The sequence below is a fragment of the Miniopterus natalensis genome, chromosome 18 (assembly GCF_054644295.1).
Source record: "Miniopterus natalensis isolate mMinNat1 chromosome 18, mMinNat1.hap1, whole genome shotgun sequence".
NCBI classification, from domain to species: Eukaryota; Metazoa; Chordata; class Mammalia; order Chiroptera; family Miniopteridae; genus Miniopterus; species Miniopterus natalensis.
In genome coordinates, this window is record NC_142098.1 from 16457755 (window position 1) to 16477710 (window position 19956).

Here is a 19956-nt window from a genome sequence, read left to right on the forward strand (position 1 = left end):
GCTCGAGGATCCAGGATTCAATAGCTCCATGTCACCCCTGCCCTGGGTTTCCAGGCCCCTCTGGGCAGGGCTGATGGGGAAGGCCTCAAAGTAGATCTAGTCCAAGGTTCTTCCACCTTCTGCTTGAATCCTTCCAGGGATGGGAAGCTCATTCCCTATTTACATGGACCATTTCAGCTTTGGATAGTTCTGCCAATTATCATGTTAGTGGCGGAAAAGTGGCATCAGGTATTACCCTCCATTCAGCCGCCTCAGTTCTTGAGTTTTGGCTAAGACAAATTATAATAAAAAGTTTATTTAGAAAGTCACAGAGGTAGAAGAAGTGAGCCGTAGAAGAAATGGGCTCAGGAAACAAGTTATAGTAAAAAAGAGCCGTTGGAGCTTAGAAGAGGGGGGGGAGGGGGAGAAGAGGAGAGGGGGGAAAGACAAGAGGGGGGGAGAACACAACACCCTGGGGAAAGAAGGGGGTAGGAAAAGGCACGAACCTGCTCCATAGAGAGAGCCTTGCTGGGTCCTCCACCCTGAGGGCTTCTATCTGAGGTCTCAGGGGAAGATCTCAATAGAATATTCATCAGCTTTCCAGGCGTGTCTCCTCAGAATCGTGGTCTCCCCTGATTGCTGGGAGCCGGGGGCGGGGGTCATTAGTCAGTGCAGCTGGTCCTGATGTCGGCCCCGGCTTCACTCTGCCTGGTTTCGCTGCTTCTCCGGGCCCGGAGCTGAAACACAGCTGAGGCCTAGATGTCATCTCCAGAGTTAATACTTAAGGGAGTGGTCTTGCCAGGGCTTGTCGTTTCGCCCATTGCCAGGCACCCCGGGCTCTCCACCCTGGTAACCCTCTGCACCCAGCCCATCGTTCCTACTCTGTCCATGCCCGTCTACTGCCTACTCCAATAAGGTCATTTACTGTACTTGGTAGGAATCTGTGCCCCTGTGGCCCGCTCCCATTGGCATTGGAAAACAATGAGAGTAACCGTCTGTGGCAGCTGTGTGCGCATGCCAAGTACTGAGCACCTCTCAGGTTTGACCTCATTTAGTCCACATAACCACCCTGTAGAGTAGACACTGTTATTACCACCCTTTTGTGGAGGACACTGGTGCTCAGAGAGGTTCAGCAACTTGTCCAGCATCACACAGCCGGTGAAGAGCTGAGCTGGGATTCAAACTCAGGCATGTCTGAGTCCCTTCTCTTAACTTACATCACGCCGCCTCCTACGAGAGCTCATCTTATGTATTTAAAGACAGCTCTCATGCCCCCCTCCCTGGGCTTCCTCTTTCTACTCTAAACATTCCTGTTCTTTCAACAATTGCTTGTGATGGATCTGGGAATAGACACGTGGCCTGTTTATGATGAAAGGGACTTAAAAACAGGCCTGCAGTGTGAGACCAGCAAAGATTTTCTTCCCACCCTTCCTGTCTCAGATTCAGTGTGTGGGAACAGTGTGTGGCATGGCACTGTCACAACCACAAAGGAGTGGGGAGAGGTTTGTAGAGATGTCGCTGGGGTGTCCTGACCGCACTGAGCCGATGCCCCTGAATCGTCTCCCTCGGACTCCTGCGCTGAGATATCTGGGTGTCTTTAGAGTGATGCTTCTCCCACTGGAACAAGTGCCAGAATCCCCCCCGAGGCCTGTTAACACTCAGGGTACTGGGCGACCTCCAGAGGCTCTGCCTCAGTAGTCTGGGCAGAGGCCCGAGAATCTGCATTTCTATCAAGTCCTAGGGCCATTCAATGGGGTTTCTGTTACCTGCAGCCAAAAGTGTTCCAACCGGGCAAATAATTACCGTCATCTGAATATGCACTAGGAGCACTTCTATCTACGGCTCACCTAATTTAATCTACACAGCTAGGAGGTGGCTGTGATAAATTTCCATTTTATAGATGACCAGCCAGAGGCCCAAAGAGGCAAGTTGACTTGTCTGAAGCCCCGCAGCTGGTGAGAGGCCTCCCAAGTCTGTGTTCTCTGTCCCTGTGTCACAGTGTGTGGGAGCACCCTGTCAGCGGGTCCCCAAGCAGTGTGGTTTGGGCTCGAGGTACTAAGCATTTAACCTGAAGTTACACAACTCTTGCAGGCCTTTGCCTCATCTCAGATAAATTCTGCAAAAAGGAAACACCAGCCCCTCTCTTCCTCCCCCTGCCTCCCCCAGCAGCCACTGAAATACACACGCTGGAGGTCTGGGGATGAGTAGCTGGGGCACAAGTGGTGGCATCCGGGGGTATCAGAACGGGAAGGCTGAGGAAGGCTGCAGGTCCTGAGGGAGGAGGACTGGACTGGGAGGCTCTCCAGTGCCCTGGGGGACCTGCCAGTGGGGGGCCCTTTCTATGAACTTGGCCACGCTATTGTCAGAAACCAGTGTTTCCCAAACATTAGTCATTATTATCCAGTCTCGTGATTTTGGCAATCTGTACACACAACTGGTTACTTAATATTTTTAAATTACCATCTAAAAAGCCTTAGCCATATTTATTAAGGAGGAAAGCTTCCCCACCATCAATGAAAAAGAGCAGCATTTGTCATAAATAGAGGGACTGTGAAAGCAACGGCAGAGCACTGATGGCGAGAGGAGAAAGGTCCGCCAGGTGCCCCCATAGTCACTCGTGGGCGTTGGAGCACACGGGGACACATGACTGCAATCCCATGAAATGGTGATGCCTGGAAAGAAGGTGACTGTTATAGACTGAATTGCGTCCCCCCTCCCCAAGTCCACATGTTAAAACCCTAACCCCCAATTTGACTGTATTTGCAGATGGGGCCTTTAAGGAGGTGATTAAGGTTAAATGGGGTCATAAGTGGGACCCTGATCCAGCAGGACTGGTGTCCTTATACGAAGAGACGACAGGGATGTACGTACAGAGAAAGGAATACAATCAAGAAGGTGGCCATCTACAAGCCAAGGAGGGAGGCCTCAGGGGAAACCAGCCCTGCTGGCACCTTGATCTTGGACTTCCAGCCTCCAGAACTGGGAGAAATATAATTCCATTGTTTAAGCCCCCGAGTCTGTGGTCTTTTGTTATGGCAGCCCAAGCTGATTAAGACAGGGACAGAATGAGGTTGAGCCTGTCGCCACTCACCACTCAGAGTAGGACTAGGGGACGAGCAGTGTCAGCGTCACCAGGAGGCCCCAATGCACGCCTGCTGGACCAGAATCCGCATTTTGCCGAGTGCGCCCCACCCCGTGTGATCCGCATACTTTAAGTGCCATCTCTTCCCGTTTGGCAGGTGGAGGTCCCCAGAGGTTCCAGAAATACCGCAGTAATTAGCATCTCCACGCCACGTTCCTTAAACAAAATAGGTGACAGCCTGCGAGGGGGTTTCAAACGTTGGACTCCACAAACTGTTCAGATTTGTCCATAAAAGATACATCACAGAAATGTTTTAGAAATCAAACCAGTTTTATTGAAACAACAGCAACGTGGTCCCTGTTCATGCAAAGCACAAAATATTTTTTTACAGTAAACGTTTGTACATTGGAAGTAGTAAAATACATCATTTTTCATAGAAAAAAAGCACACATGTAAGCTGCGGGCTGAGTGAGCCTACAGACAATATGACATCTCAGAACACGTGGGATAGAAATCTGGAAGAAACTGAAACTTTTCATCACAGGGGCAGGAGACCCAGAAACACTGTTGGCCTGATTCACCATCTTTTTATGGGTTAAGCGCCGATGTCACAATGGGCACTGTTAAACACAAAATTAGAGGTGGTCCCTGGTTTCCAGGGCTTATAATTTGTAGTCTTAGTTTTCATTTACAGAAGAAAAATGGTTCCAGTTTCAAAATGTTCTTGAGGATGAAAACGACACAAGATCTGGCTCTGGGTGAGGCCTTTCTATGCTGTTCATCCGATGGGCCCGCTTAATGAGGCATCTGGGAACCCGGGAACGTAACCTAAAATGATGCGGTCTACTCACTCTGGAAGCTTCAGATTCTGCCTCGGGCAGGAGGCTTCAAAAGCAAACCCACTGGAAGTCCCCTGGGCTGTCACTAATTCTAAAAGCCCAACCTGGCAGGCTGGACAGAGCACACACAGCCACAGCCACAGAATAGCCAGAAGTGTCCAAGTACTCAGATCTTTGCAGATAACCAGACACAATATCTGACAGGCTGACCAAATGCTTTCACTCTGACATTTGGGGTTGAATAGTCAGAACCTATGAATTACTACAAGTCCACAATGCACACAGCAAAAACACGGCCCCACTAATTTCACTTCTGTCAAGTGAAGAGCTTCATTACTTATACAAACCCCCTAAAGGGGGAAGGGGAGGAGCTATTTACCTTCCGGTTTTGTATTAATTAAGAACGCACTCCACAATGCACCAGTTGTGTTTTTGCTGTTTTGTTGTTTCCTTTCCTGCTGACTCCTACGCCTTTGAAATATTTTGATGGGGAGTGAAATCAAATTTGAAACTGGTGTTCACAAAAGTGATCTATTGGCCAGCCTGGTGCTGGAGGGTGGAATTTTACCTTCTATAAAGAAATGCTATTTACAAAGGGGTATTTTATTTCACTGTGGGTTTTGGTCTGGGCTTATGAAGAACTTTTATAAAGTGATGGAAGCCAGAGAGCACCACACTCCTCGGAGCCTGAGGAACATTTGGCAAGAGTTGTTCCACAAAAACAGGAAGAGGAATCCTTCTAGAGTGTTACTCTCTCTTGTGGTTATTACGCCGCAGGACGATTTCATAACCACAGGCTGTTCCTCTTCCCAGAGCTGCTAACCTCGGTGAAGAAGGTACTAAGGAATCTATTCCTCCCACTGCTAAAAAATAGGTCATCTGAAAGAAGGTGAATCTGCATGTTTAATTGTCATTTTTAAAAAGCAGCAACCAAACAGCTCTTCTTTGGCTGTTCTTAGACACCTTTGTGAAACCAACAGAGACTAGTTTAAAAAAAAAAGAAAAAAAAGTGGGCTTCAAACAGAATCGCTTGCAAAGCAAAGACCCTGGTGTGAACTATGACACATAAACTAGTCTGGGCTGGCATGTGAGCCACAATGGGTAGGGGGTAAAGAAAGAATCCTGGTTCATTAGTCCTCAATGAGACCAAATGTCACGGCAGCAGACAGACGGCCACGTGGACGAAGGGAAGGACAAAGACAAGATAAATCTCTGGAGTTACTACTGAACTCTAAATAAACCAGCACTGCTGTATATAGAACCAGCCTGCTCGTGGCAGGACACCAGCTAGGACAGGTGCCAGGGCAGAGCCTGTGTCTCACTTCCCCAGCCCCCTGTTCTGGCCCATTTGTCTGACCAGCAAACATTAAACTCATTTTTCTCCATCGGTAGGAATGGACTGTGCTTTTAATTTTTTTTTTAAATAACTACCTTCTACCCCATTCCTGAAACTCCCCCTGGGTGTGCTCAGTATGCCTTTTCCTGCACCCCTGACGGCCTCACCCTGGGATCCCCGAGTCTGGTGCTCTCTCCGTGGGAATCCTCTCTCCTCCCACCAAAGAACACATAGGAAGGACCACCTTGGGTGACTGTTGTGCAGAGGGGGCACCGGATGGAGGCCATCAAGCCTCAGCAGGACCAGTCACCAGTTGTTCGGCCAGGCCTGGGAGGATGCTGTTTCTCCACGGTGCAGAGATGAGACAAAGGCACAAAGGATGTGACACTGAACACCACTCAAAAGAAGTTTCTTGCCACTCCGTATCCCCAGCCCACCCCCAAATGATAAAATAAAAATAAAAAGCAAAACCCAGAAGCCCTCTGGAAGACCCCCCTTCTCCCCAGCACTGGAAGTTCACGGCCTGACAGCAAAGATCCGGAAGGCCTTTCCATCCTGAGGGGTATTCAAGCTGCAAAAGAAGGGAGAGGGCATGTTATCTGTAGAAGGCAGATTTCTACAGTGACTTGAGCTGGGAAGGGAGAGCTGGGCGCCCCTCATGTCCCCGCCATGGAAGAACCACGGCCGAGGGACACTTCCCCACAGCTGCTGGAAACAGAGTCTGCCCCAGCCAAGAACAGCTGGCAAATTCTGTTCTCTTTGCCTGGGTCTGAATCTAGGTCAGGGCTGTTAAGTTATTTTCTTTTAACTCTGGGATTTACTGGCCCCAGTCTGTCTGAATTGAATTCACCCTCCAAGACTCCTGCCTGGTTTTTGCTAACACCTGTCAACCCAAATAGTGGCCATCTGGCTGACCGATTAATAGGATGGCATTATAACAACAATGCAAGTGCTGCTGTTATTCAAAGGGGCACACAATTGCGCTCAGATTTTATGCCGAGCCCTGTGCAAAGTACTTTGTATATGCCTTTTTACCTTCCTCCCCAGGTAGGTACCATTAAGTATCCCATTTTGCAGGCAAAGAGATTATGCATTCACCTCCACAATCCAGTTTTAAATCACCACAATCACCCCTGAGAAGATCTTTCATGCCCATTTATAATCAGTTCCCCTCCTCCCAGCCTCTGGCAACGTCTGTCTCTATGGATTTGCCTATTCTGGACATTTCATGTGAATAGAATCCTACACTATGTGGCCTTTTGTGGCTGGCTTATTTCACCTAGCATAAGGTTTTTGAGGTTCATCAATGTTGTAGCATGACTGGTACTTCATTCCTTTTTTATTGCCAAATAATATTCCATGATATGGATTTACCATATTTATTTATCCATGCTTCAGTTGATAGACATTTAGATTCTTTCCACCTTCGGCTATTATAAATAATGCTGCTATGAACATTTGTGCACAAGTGTTTGTATGGGCTTTTTTTTTCAATTCTTTTGTGTGGATACCTAGGTGCAGAATTGCTGGGTTGCATGTTAAATGGCCTGTTCGATTTCTTAAAAAACTGCCAAGCTGTTTTCCACAGTGGCTGCACCATTTTACATTCCCACCAGCAATACATGAGGGGTCCCAGTGTCTTCACACCCCGGCCACCATTTGTTATTATCCGCCTGACAGCCATCGTTAGTGGCTGTCTGTACATAGAGAGCTTTCCCAGATTTTTTATTCAACTGCATAGTATTCTATTCTATTAAAGTATCATAATATAGTTAACTGAGTCTTTTTTATAGATTTTTAGTTATTTTTAATCTTTTGTTTTTGCAAACAGTGCTAGGGAGGACAACCTTGTCCATGACTTTTTGCATAGGTATGGGAGTGCCTGGGGACAGGCTCCTAGAGGTGAAATTGTTGGATCAAAAGATGTGGGCATTTGTAATTTGGGGAGCCTGCCAAATTGCCCTCCATAAAGGTTGTACCAATTGACAGCTCCCATCAACCATGCGGGAGGCACCCTGTTTAACCCGCAGGCTTGCCAGCACAGCAGATCATCTAGCTTTCTGTTCTCAGCCAATCTAAACTGGGGAATGGCATCCAAATACAGTTTTAATTTACATTTTGCTCATTACGAATGAGTTTGGGTGTAAGATGAAAGCCCAGCCACGGTTTAAGCATGATTTCCTTAGAGTCCCCCTTCTAGATTGAAAACTGCCGGACTAGACAGCTGGCCTTGCCCTCTCAGACAGCTTGGAAGTCAGGAATCCTCGGGGGACAGGCTGCTGGGAATTCCTCTTTTTTCCCCCTTTCCCCGTGGCAGCTTCAGGCTTTTGGCTACCCTGGAATTGAACTTTTGAAACGCGGATCAGATAGGAGCCCTTGGCGAGATGGGGCTGTGAGGAAAGGCCAAGAGCCCAGAAATAGCAGAATGCTTGGCCCTGTGGCCTCAGAGCCAGCTGTCCCCACCGGACCACATGGAAGGAGACTGGCCATGCAGGGGCTGGGGTTACCCCGGCTGCCCTTCTGGTTTCTAGAGAGCTCAGATTCCAGGGCCTTCCTCAGGCCTCTGGGCTGCAAGATTCCCCTGGATTCTTTGCCCAATGAATAGTCTGGGAGAACCACCCAGAGCCACAAGGCACTTGGCTCTTCAACATGGTGGGCAAACCACACTGGGCAAAATGAACAGGGTTTGGGTCTCCTCTGACTTCCTACTGCAAATTCTATGGATGGGGCAGGGGGTTCTCCCATTCCCAGGGCCCCAAACAGCCCAGGGACAAGGGGGCCATTCAGGCTGTGGTCCGGACAGGTACTCCAAGGTACCTGGATGTCTTGTCTGGACCTACCAAGTAGCCTCACTGAACAACTCATCCACCTCAGAGGCAAGAGCAGGCCCATTGAACTGGGTGTGTGTTTATTAACATATCAAACACTGTGCTGACTGCTGGAGGCGTCAATGTGACAATGCCAGGTGTCAGCCCACGCACTGCCTCAGGCCAAGAATCCTCCACTTCTGGGTCGCTCAAAAAACCTTTAGTGGGTCCATTTGTTCACGCCTCAAACATATACACTAAGCACCAGTCTCTCTAGGTAAGTTGACAGTTGTGCATATTTGAAACAAGTGTGATTTGAGAAATTATAAAATAACCTATTTTTCTAAATCTTGCCCTCTGATTGTTTTTGGATAAGTTTGTAGCTCCCATACATATATGAAGGGAGTGTAATTGGCACAGCATTTCTGGGCAATTTTCATAAAAGGTATTTAACAATTTTAATTAAGAGTATTAAACAATTTTCATAAAGGGTATTAAAAATTCCTCAATCAGTTCTGAACAAATTGCTGAACTCAGCAATTTGTCCTTCATTCACCAGGATTTACTGAGTGCCTACTATGTGCCGGGCACTGGGTTGGGTGTTGGGGACATGGGATTAACAAAAAATATGTGTATGCAATAATTTCAGAGAGTGGTGGGTCCTGGGAGGAAAATAAAACCCAGGGCAATGGGATCCCATCAGACCCGGGAGGAGGAAGGTGACTGTAGACTCAGTGGTAGAAGAAGGCTTCCTTGGGGAGGTGGCATTTGTGTGTAGGTCTGAATGGCAAGGGGCACCCAGCCATGGGAATATATAGGAGCTGTCCAGGGCTGGGTAAAGCATGAACAAAGGCCCTGAGGTAAGAATGATCTTGGCATGTTCAAGTAATAGAGAGAAGGCTAGTGAGGTGAAATACTGTAATGAGGAGGAGCAATGCACCAAGAGAGGGTGCAGAAGTGGGCAGGGCTGGCAGCTGGCGTGACCTTGCTTGGTAAGGGGAAGGGAGCTTGTTCTCGTTGAATGGAAAGCCCCTGGGGGCAGGGTTTAAACAGGAGAGAGATACTGTGCATCGTACAAAGAGATCAATTTGGCGGCTGTGGCTATTCTACCAAAAGGAAGCTCCCTAAAGAAACTGTCAGTAAAGCACACGGGCTTGTGCAAAGATGTTCTTTGCAGTGTTATTGCAGTAAAAAAAAAAAAAAAAAAGAGGAAACAACACAGATGCCCATCCACTGGGTAAGGAAACAATGGTCTGTCCACACAAGACAATAGTGTGCAGCCGCTGAAGCGATGGTGTGGCTACATCAAACCTGCCTTGGAAAGACATTCACCACCTGTGGCTGACTGCAAAGAACAATTAACAGAACAATACAGACACTATGGTCCCATTTTATAAAAAATTAAAAATAAGGTGTTTGGAAGAAAACATAGCAAAATGTGCATAGTGGTTCTTTCTGGGTGTTGCAGTTTCAGTGATAGTAATTTCTTAAAATTAGTTGCAGTAGTTTTTGAAGTTTCTCTAATCTTATTTTAAAAGGAAGGAAGGAAGGAAGGAAGGAAGGAAGGAAGGAAGGAAGGAAGGAAGGAAGGGAGGGAGGGAGGGAGGGAGGGAGGGAGGGAGGGAGGGAGGGAGGGAGGGAGGGAGGGAGGGAGGGAGGGAGGAATGGGGGGGACCAACACAATTCCCCGTAGAGCTTGAGAGGAACTGAGTTGGCCTGGGAAGCTCTGGGAAGTTCCCTTTGATTGACTCAGTTCATGAGGATCCTCTGATCTCCCTGACGAGCTGTGACAAGGGTGCTCTGGGAAATGTGTCTGTAGCCTCAGGTGGTGTCCCCATCTCAGCCCTGGTTATTGATTCCCAGCCTTCTGATGGCCGCTCGCCCTGCCCCAGGAGCTAACACTCACCCCGTGCCAGCTGTCTGCCCAGCACACACGCTCACTACAGCAGACGCTGCCTCGGTCCTTTAGGATGTCACCTCACCCATCCATTCCTTGCAGTAACCCCAGGGGATCGCTAAGGTTTTTCCCACTACAGAGGGAACCAAGGCTCTGAGAGGGGCCACAATTTGCCCCAAATGGAACACCTGTACCAGGCGCAGCTGGGATGTGGACTCAGGTCTTTCGAGGCTCTGGGACCCCTTTCTAAACATTATCCTACATGGATGGGCTGTGGCCATGCCATCCCTGAAGATGGCATTGGCTAACCCAGGTCACAGTGGGAGCCCCTCGGGAGGCAGGGCCTCCAGATCCACGAGGAGCTGCAAAGCTAGGGCTCCCCCCACCAGTGAAAAGTACCCAGGGAGGACTGATGGCCATCTGGCACCACACAGCACAGACTGGACTAAAGCCAGAGGGCAGCTGGCAGTTCCAGGAGCAGGGTGATCTGTCCTGGGAGGAACTGAGGAGTTGTCCATGTCATTGTCGGTATATTTCCCAATCTCCTTGTGAAATCTGTCTTAAAAAGTGGTTCTGGTCTAAGAAAAAGTCCTGAACTGATATTCATCCAGATATCCATCTTCTTCCTGAGAATATTTGGACACAGGCCTGTCCCAACATCAAAAGCTCTTCCCGATGCCCTTTCCTTCCTCTGCTATACTCCAGGGCACGCGTGAGAGAGAGAAGGTGCCTGTCCCCTTACGCTGTCCCAATTCTGCATGATCACCTTTCAAAACTTTCAGGAAATCCTCTTCTAGAAAAAAGCCATTGCCTAAACCAACATCACTCCGAAGCAGAACCAACTTCTGGCCGTGTGCTCACAATTCTGCTAAGGAGACTTTGGTTGGTTGGTTTGACTGAAGGATTCCCTATATTTAGAAAGCAGTTTGCTGTAAATGGGTTGGTTGCCTATGGCCAGTGTCCACATCTCCCTTGAGGCCGGCTGTGACCACTCTAGGGTCCCAGCAGACATCGGGGACAGAGCCACTCTCTGGCCCCAGAATGATTCCCACAATCCCTAATGGGAACAGGCTCCGGGGGAATTTCTCAGCCCTGGGCTCTGTGACGAGAGTTGCTGCGGTCCCATCTAAACAAGGGGAAAACCTCCTTTTGGTCCCCTGCCCTCCCCCAACACCCACCTGTGGAGGCTGCATCATAAGCCCTTGTCGCAGCCTGGGGAGCCGCTGTGGCGTCCTCAGGATAGGACAGGCAGAGAACAAAGGCCGACCTACCACAACTGTTTCTCTTACAGAGCGCAATAGACTGGTGTCCTGGGATTTCTTCCCAGCCCGGCCAGGAAATTCCATCTCATCAGCTGCTTCATTTCCCTCCCATTAAATCAACGGAATTTCCCTTCATTAGGCTTTTCCCAAACAAAGGTTGCAAATGTTGAGGAAGAAATTGCATGAGCAGCTAGCTCTAGCTGTTCCGGGGCTGATGGCAGTGACGTGCCGGGGCCCCTGGGAAGAAATGCGTGAGTCATTAGATTCTGCAAGGTCTTCACGTACAGCACCGTGCGGGGCTCAGGGCGCTCCAGGAGGGTGCGGGCCTGCGCCAGGCTCCGTGGAGCTTGAGAGCTTAAGCTTCAAGGGGCCTTGGCCTGTCTTATGTTTTTGATTTATACGCCTTTTCTAAAGAGGGCCCCTCAAATGTAAAGTCTTCAGCATTTCCCTCTGTTATGGGCTGAATTGTGCCCCCTCCCCAGTTCACATACTGAAGTCCCAACTCCCAGAACCCTCAGAATGGGACTGGACTTGGAGATAGGGCCTCTAAAGACGTCATCAAATTAAAGTGAGGTCATTAGGGTGGGCCCTGACCCAATATGACTGGTGTCCTTATAGAAAGAGCCGGGCATCATCTCAATTAATCCCCCCAACAACCCTATGAGGTAGAGACTATTGCTATCCCCATGTCACAGGTGAGAAAACCAAGACTCAAAGAAATCAAGCGGCTTGTTCAAGGTCACAAAACTGGTAAGAAACAGAGTCTCCAGACTCTCCGCTTTCATTTATGTTACAATATGTAACTACATTATTTTGGATCCATACATAACCCCTGTGTCACTGGAGTTTGATCCCACTGTTTTGTGGGGCAGGGGGAGGCAGGGACACACACACATGCATAGAAAAGGGACCAGAGGCACTGTAACGCCCCCAGTTGACAGGCGATGATTGTTTTTCTGTGGACTCTGATGTTTCTAAATTTTCTAAGAAATCATGCAGTAGTAATAGAAAGAAAAACTTTCTTACTTTGAAGAGAGAAAGGAAGAGGAGAGAACAGGCTTCTTCTGGGTGTTCTGGTAAGAATTAACGCAGCCTGCCCAGGTTTCATTTTAAAGGGCACCGTCTTGGGCCCTCCCGCCAGGCCCCCCTGGGGCCATCCCTGCTGGCCTTGGGTGCCGAGAGTTGGAGAACGCATCCCTACCTTTCAGACTGGACGCCGTTCCTGAGTGAGCCCACGTATGTCTTCTTTTTATCGACAGGCATCACATCCACGTAGCCCCCACTCTCGTTCCTGAGGACTCCCGCGTGCACGGCGGTCTTACAGATGCTCGAAGTCTGAAAGCACAGGAAGAGCGTGGTCAGTGTCAAGGAGGTCAGGCTCCTGGGTGAAGGTCGGCCTCCCGCTGGGGGTCAACCTTCTGCTTGGTGGCCAGGTTGGTGGGCTGTTGGCCATGTCAACCCCGAGGAAACGACCATCGCCACCTTGATTCCTCAGTGGTCTCTCCACAGAGCCCTGGCATCATTCATTCACTCATTCATTCAACAAATATTTTCTGAGCAGCTACTATGTGCTGGGCACTGTCCCAGATGCAGGCGATTCCACAGGGGACAAAATGAAGACTTTGCCTTCACAGAGTGAAGGGAAACAAACAAGTAAACAAATATAAAAACAAGTAACTCGGGCTATGAAACAATAAAACCAGATCATGATATAAAATCACTAAGTGGAGGGGGCAATATTAGGACAGCTAATCAGTGAAGATTGTGCTTGATATGACATTTGTACGTAGAGCTGAGTGACAAAAAGGAACCAGCCACAGCCATGGGAATATCTCTAGACATCCCAGGCAGAGGAAGCAGCTTGTGCAAGGGCCCTGGGGTCCTGTCCAAGGTACAGAAAGAGGACCGGGTGGCTGAGTCAGGCAGAATGTGGCAGGAGAGGTGGGAGAGATGAGCAGGGGCCAGTCACATGGGGCTGTGAGGGCCACAGCGGAAATCTGGATTTATTCTAGGTGCCAAGGGAGCCACTGGGCTTCAAGCAGGGGTGGGGTGGCTGTTGTCTGCTAAAGATGCAGGCTCCTGGGCCTCACAGATTCAGAGCCTCCCTGGACAAGGGCTGAGGGATTCTGATGCACACTCAAGGTTAAGAACCAGGCAGGTAACACCCTCATGCCTCTTCTACGATCCTCTGATCTGACCTGTGCTAAAACCCCACATTCGCCTGGGCAGTGGGCTCCAATCTTCATGGCAACTCAGGCCACCCACAGCATCTTTACAAGATCGCAATGCCTAGGTCCCTCTATTCAGTTGCTCTGGGCTAAAGCTCAATACTCAGCATTTTAAAATTATTATTATTTTTATTTTTAACCCTCACCAGAGGTTATTTTTTCCATTACTTTTCAGAAAGAGTGGAAAGGAAAGAGAGAGAGAAACATCGATGTGAGAGGCACATGGACTGGCTGCCTCCCACACGTGCCCTGACTCAGGGATGGGGACCGAGCCTGCAACCGAGGTACCTGCCTTTGGCCAGGATCAAACCCTGGGCCCTTGCTCTAACCACTGAGCCAGCCGGCTAGGGCAATACTCAGTATTTTAAACAGTATGCGAACTTTTGGAAAGTGAGCGATACCTGAGTGTAGAAAATAGAGTCACCTGGAAAATGGCTCCAGCAACGTCTAATACCCTCCACCAGGCTGACTGAGTCAGCTGCTCAGTCGAGCTCAGCAATTTGCCAACTTTAAGACAGCCTTGGCCAGTTTGGCTCAATGGTTAGAGGGTCACCCCACGGACCGAAGGGTCTGGGGTTCGATCCCTGGTCAAGGGCACGTACCTTGGTTGCGATTCGATCCCCGCCCCTGGTCAGGCATCGCGCGGGAGGCAACTAATCGATGTGTCTCTCACATTGATGTTTCTCTCTCCCTCCTCCCTCCCTCCCACTCTCTCTAAAAATCAATGGGAGGAAAATATCCTTGGGAGAGGAATAAAAAAAAGATAAAAAGACCCGATAGCTACAGGGTAGGACGGCTGACTCCAGTCCTGCCTTCACTCACAACCCAGCGGCCTGTGGCCACCACGGGCTCGGCCTGCGGACGCCGTGCGTGTGGAGGGCGGACGGGGTAGACGGGGCCGGGTGAGCTGGGCTTCATGCCATCCTGTGCGGTGCATGGAGTGGGGGACAGAGGCCTCTGCCAACCATGTCCTGAGCGGGGAAACTTCAACACCGCCAAGGCGTGGGTCACTCGGCAGCAGGGCGGGTCCGGGCTTTGTCTCTTCCCGCCACCCCTCTGAACAGTTACCAGGGACCCAGTAATCACCCACGGGGCGACTAGGGTCCCAACCCCAGGTTAACCAAGCCGGCACCGCCTTCATGAAGAGAGCAAGGGAGTGAACACGACAAGCCCGGGGTGATTCTACCCACAGGAGGCACCAAAAGGAGTCGGCTTCACAGAAGCAGAAAGTGGAAGGGCGGTCCCGGGGGCTGGGCAGGGGCAAGGGGGAGTCGCTGCTCAACGGGTACAGTTTCGGATTCGCAAGGTGCCAAGCTGGACATCTATGGCCCGCCGACGTGAATGTGCTCAGCACTACCGAACTGTACACTCACACGTGGTTAAGAGGGAAATTTTTCTGTTATATATAGCTTACCACAATGAGAGAGAGAGAGAGAGAGGGAGAGAGGGAGAGGAAGGGAGAGGACAGAGACAGAGACAGAGAGACAGAGACAGAGAACGCTACACCCAAGCCTAGAAGAGAATTGGCGGTAATCAGTGCACCCCCAAGAGTGGTCAGCCAGCCTCTGTCCCTGGCACAGCCCTCCAAGTTCCTTTGTCCCCTGTCCTTACCACTGTCCCTGGCCCATCCCTGTTTGGAAGGCGTGCCCTCAACTGTCCTTTGAACGGGACAAGCGACCCCTCTAGTGGGTTCCTAGCGCCAGACATGAGAGAATGGATTAATGTGGGCTCTTTGAGAATTTGAAATATCACTGAGCTTGTTACCGCTCAGAGCCCGTGGCCTGTTCAAAAACTGCAGCGTGCCCTCTCAAGGGACATGCCCTTCAGACCTGCCCTTCAGCTAGCGCCTCGTCCTTCAAGAACCAGGTCATTCCAGAGAAGTTGCCGGCTTTGCACGAGAAGAAAAATGCTTCACAGCAGAAGCCCCCTCTCTGCCTGTTCCCTGGAAAGTTAACGTTGCTGTTAAAAAGGTAGAGAGCCCCAGAGCCCACTCGCACATTTGTGCTAAAGGCTGGAGAACCGGATCTCTTGCTTTCTACGACTGATTTACCTGGGTTTAACTGAAGGCCAGTTTCTTTCTTTCTTTTTTTTATCCTTACCTGAAGATATTTTCTCCATTGTTTTTAGAGAGAGCAGAAGGGAGAGAGAGAGAGAGAAACATTGATGTGAGAGAGACACATTGATTGATTGCCTCCCGACACACCCCAACCAGGGTCAAGGATTGAGCCTGCAACCCAGGTACGTGTCCTTGGCTGGAATTGAACCCATGACCCTTCAGTCCACAGGCCGACGCTCTAACCACTGAGCAAAACCGGCCAGAGCTGAAGGCCGGTTTCTTAAATCCTGCACAACACATCTAGACTTCAATAAATAAACGAGCCAGGGCAGGGTTCCTTAGCCTGAAGTGGCCTCCAGGGGGTCCTGTGAGGCCCTGAAGTTGTAGGCAGAACTCTGGGAGCCTACAGGGTCATCAAGAACTTTCCTGGGGTTAGTGCTGAACATAGGAAACCCCTCAGTTGCAGGCAAACCCGGACAGTTGGTCACCCTGCCTGCACCAGGAAGCCTATCCCCTCAGCCCCCCTTCCGGAGAAAGGGTCCATAACTTTCCAGTTCTCAAAAAGGTTTGTGCCCTAGAAAGATTAAGCAGCAATCCATGTACAGCCACCTCACAGAGAAGCAGGGGGACGTGAAATGAAGTGACCATTTTCGAATTCCTCTAAATTCACTCTCAGTGGGGTGAGCTTGTGAGTGAGCACAAGTGCCCTTACTGTTCTCACGGGCGGGCGGAACTGGCATTTTTCTCTTTCTCCCCTGGTGTTGCTCACTCTGCTGACCAAGTTACCAGAAGTGGGGCCCTGGGACTATTTCCAGGAGGGACTAGTGCCTCTGGTGTCCCTAACTGGCCCTTCTGCAGGCCCTGCCCGGGGAGCTGCATGCTCCTGACTGTTGCCAAGAGGCGGTGTCCTTTGGTTCTGTGCCCTCTGTGACAGTCCTTTGCCTGCTGGTCCCGGAGGATTTCTGGATGTCAGTGGCACAGAAGTTTTTTGTGATAACATGAAGCCACGGGCCCTGCCTACGCAAACCTCATACCCACGGCCAGATCTTTCTCACGCGATAGGCCCAGCGTCCGTCTGTTATCAACACGCACACCCTTAACCCCTGACACTGGGCAAACGCTTTTCTTCCCTTTTGTCGCCCCTTTTCTCTCACACCCCTCTTCTCACTGAGCTTCCGTAAAAGCAGAGGTTGCCCATTTTCTCTTCTCAGGGCCCCACGTAACACAAATATCTGAATATTTACTAACAACTGTTATCAGCAGAGATCTGGTCCCAGGGAGACTGGACACCAATCCTTCCTCTGCCACGTGTTGCCTGTGTGGCCTTGGATGATTATTTCAAGTCCAGGGCCTCTATTTTCTAATATAAAGTGGGGATCATCGCAGCTAGCATTTTTTTGCATTACTAAAGTAGACCCTGTTCCAAGGGTTTCACATGCATTAATATAGTAATCTCCCCAAACCCCCGCAGTGTAGGTGTTACTGATAGGCGGACTGAGGTTCAGGGAGGTTACGTGGCCTGCCCACAATCACTCAGCTGGCAGAGAGCAGAGCCAGCAAGCGCTCCAGGGGCTGCCTCATAAAAGGGCTATTGTGAAGATTCAGTAAGATCAACAGCTGAATGCAGGCTTGCACATAGTAAGTGCTCCAATAGATATTAGGTAACAAGACCAATACCACCACCATCATCATCACTGTCACTACCATCATTGTTGGAAATTCTCAAGGGACTGTCATCTCTAACCCGGTGGCCCTCTAAGTGCAGTCCCAGACCAGTGGCATGAACATCACTGGGGACTCTCTGGCTCTACCCCAGACCTACTGAGTCAGGAATGCTGGGGGTGGGGCCCGGAAATCTGTTTGAACAAGCCCTCCGGGGATTCTGATGCATGCGCAAGTATGAGAACTGATCCAGCCACTAAGGGAGACGGAGAGGACGGATAAGAAAACTGAGGTTTGCTGTGGGGTGTGGGGCTTGCCCATCAGCCCTCAGCTGGTAAAGGTCACAGGTGGGGCTTGAACTCCTGTCTTCTGGCCCAGACTTTGCTCTTTGGGCTACACCCTGTTGCTTCTCCTGCCTTGCAACTCACCACAAAGTGAGGGGTCTGCCAAGTAATGCACTCTGGGTGAGCAGGCAGGGACTGCAGCGCTATTAAGCCCTTCGAAGATCTGGAGACAACGCTCCTAAAATAAATCTCTTAGCTAAACAGACATTTTCCAAAAGACATCATCATTTCCCAGAATACAGAGTGACCTAGAAACCAAGGCCAGAAAAGAACCTCTGAAACAGAGGTAGCTTTCCTCCTTCCCTCTCCTCCCCTGCCTCCTCTCTTTTTCTTCTCCCTTCCCTCCTTCCTTCTTTTACTTTCTGAAGAGCTGCTTAAGTATCGACTACTGTAGTATCTTCAGTTATTTAATTCTTCAACAAACATTAATTGGAGCCTTATCGTATGCAAGCCCTGTCCAATGAGCACCGTGGTTCCAAAATCTCAAATCTCTAGAGGAAAAGCTAAAGATTTCACTCAGGTTTTCACCCACACGCCTGTTACCATCAGTGTAATTATGGGTGCAGGCACATTCAGGCAAGCCACAATAGAGCACGGAGTGAACACAGCCTAAGGCAAGCCACACCCTCGTGGCAATCGCCTTTGTGTGACTGGGGGCAGGTCATTCTGCGCCTGACTCTCCTTCTCTGTCACATGAGAGTAACAAAACCTAGAGATGGTGTTTTTAAAGAACCTAATACAGAGTGAAAGGCAGTTTTATGTTATTACTAAATTTTCATCAAATTCTTGGATTTCTAACCTTTTTTTTTGAGTGGGGTTGTTTTATATGTTTAGCTGCTATGTTGTTTGGTGCATATAGATTTAGTTTTCATATCTTCGTAGATGTGATACTTTTGTGTCATTGCATAATTAATTGTGTTGTCCCACTTAGTATGCTTAACCTTCCATTCCATTTTATAAAATAGAAATATTGCCACTCCTACTTTATTTGTTCACTTCTTTGTATTTGGCTGGAATCACTTGGCCCATTCCTTTATTTTTAAATAACTTAAAAATCAAAGTCCCTGTCTTTTAACAGCAGACTTTGATTCAAACATTTAGTGTAACAATTTTTTATATATATATAATTTTACCCCTTTATTAAACTTCTAGAACTCAATTTTGGCTAAGCAGTTTTTGAGGGGGGAAAATTACTAATTTAAAGAGAAAGAAAAAAAAAAGGTGGGAAGAAAACATTAGCCATTAGGGTATTTTGACCTTATAGAACTCAGTGTCCTCACATTTACAAGAATCCGGAAAAAAAGAAGGCAGATGGAGGCAAAGATAGTGATGGTGTGTGAGAGATGACCACAAAAATGAAGATGAGAAAAAGTTGAGTAAAGATCCTAGCTGGGGATGAGTGATGCTAATCTAATCATGGAAATTTAGATCTACAAGATTCCCTGGACTAGAAAACCCCAGTTGGCTCATTGAACAGTGAGATTAATGCCTTGGCAAGATCACACAGGCCAGAGGGCAGAGCAGTGACCGTATTCATGTCTTCTGGGTCACCATGTCCCTAAACCCTGGGCAGCTGGAGGGAACAGGCTATGTTCTGAAGGTTTTCCTTAAGAAAAAAGGCTAAAGCTTCCTTGCTGAAGGTAGGAGGGAAATCTGGAAGAACAGGCTCCGATATAATAAGAGTGGTTATTAACAAGAAGATTAGTATAGTTTGTAATTTCTTCTGGGTGCTCATAGCTAAGTGTACGATAGCCTAAAAGAAATGCAGTGAGTAGAGTGGACCAGTATCTCTAAATGCATCAGGAGAGCTGGAAAGGTCACTAAATATCTAGGGAAATGAAGTATGTGACGCATGAAAGCCTTCCCATTAAAAATGTGTGTCAGCGGGGAAGCAGGATTCAATTTACCAAACTATGAAAATGTTTGCGTAAGATGAGGCACACCTGCATCTGTATTCATAAGCAGACAGAGGCAGTGATACAAATAGCTCTAAAAATGGGAAATTAGGGCAATGGTTGCAGAAATGACTGGTCTAAATTTAGCCGGAGGCCCAGAAATGAGATCTTGGGCTTCTGGTATCCAGACCTTGGAACGTGGTTTCTGAGGTCTTAACAGACTTTGAGAGGTGGTCACTGGAAATGCCAGCTACTCACGTCTGCGTAGATGTTGGTTCCAATCACAGGGGCCCAGTAGGGTGGCTCGTCTCTGCAGTTTGCTGGACAATGAACTCTGAAAAACAAGAAGCGTTTGTGTGACGGTTATGATCAGCAGTAAACAAAACTGCTTGAGAAGCAGCTGGCCCTCTTTATTTTAATTTCGAGAGTTAAGTTCTTAGATGAAAGGAAACTACCATACTGTTTACTCTTTAAGAAAAAAATATAGCCCTGGCCCGGTGGCTCAGTTGGTTGGAGCACTGTCCCGTACACCAAAAGGTTGCAGGTTCAGTCCCCGTCGGGGGGTGTAC

At 48.9% G+C, this 19956-nt stretch overlaps 1 protein-coding gene across 1 annotated transcript in view; it reads right to left on the reverse strand.

The window, feature by feature from the left end:
• Positions 1 to 3372: 3372 nt before the first annotated feature.
• Positions 3373 to 19956, reverse strand: part of CRISPLD2 (cysteine rich secretory protein LCCL domain containing 2) — a 60314-nt gene continuing 43730 nt past the window's right edge. The window contains exons 13-15 of the mRNA XM_016197133.2: positions 19646 to 19721; positions 12404 to 12537; positions 3373 to 5807 (exon numbers count right to left, since the gene is read on the reverse strand). Coding sequence (XP_016052619.2) covers positions 5753 to 5807; positions 12404 to 12537; positions 19646 to 19721 — 265 coding nt within the window. The 3' untranslated portion in view covers positions 3373 to 5752. The remainder of the gene's footprint in view (positions 5808 to 12403; positions 12538 to 19645; positions 19722 to 19956) is intronic.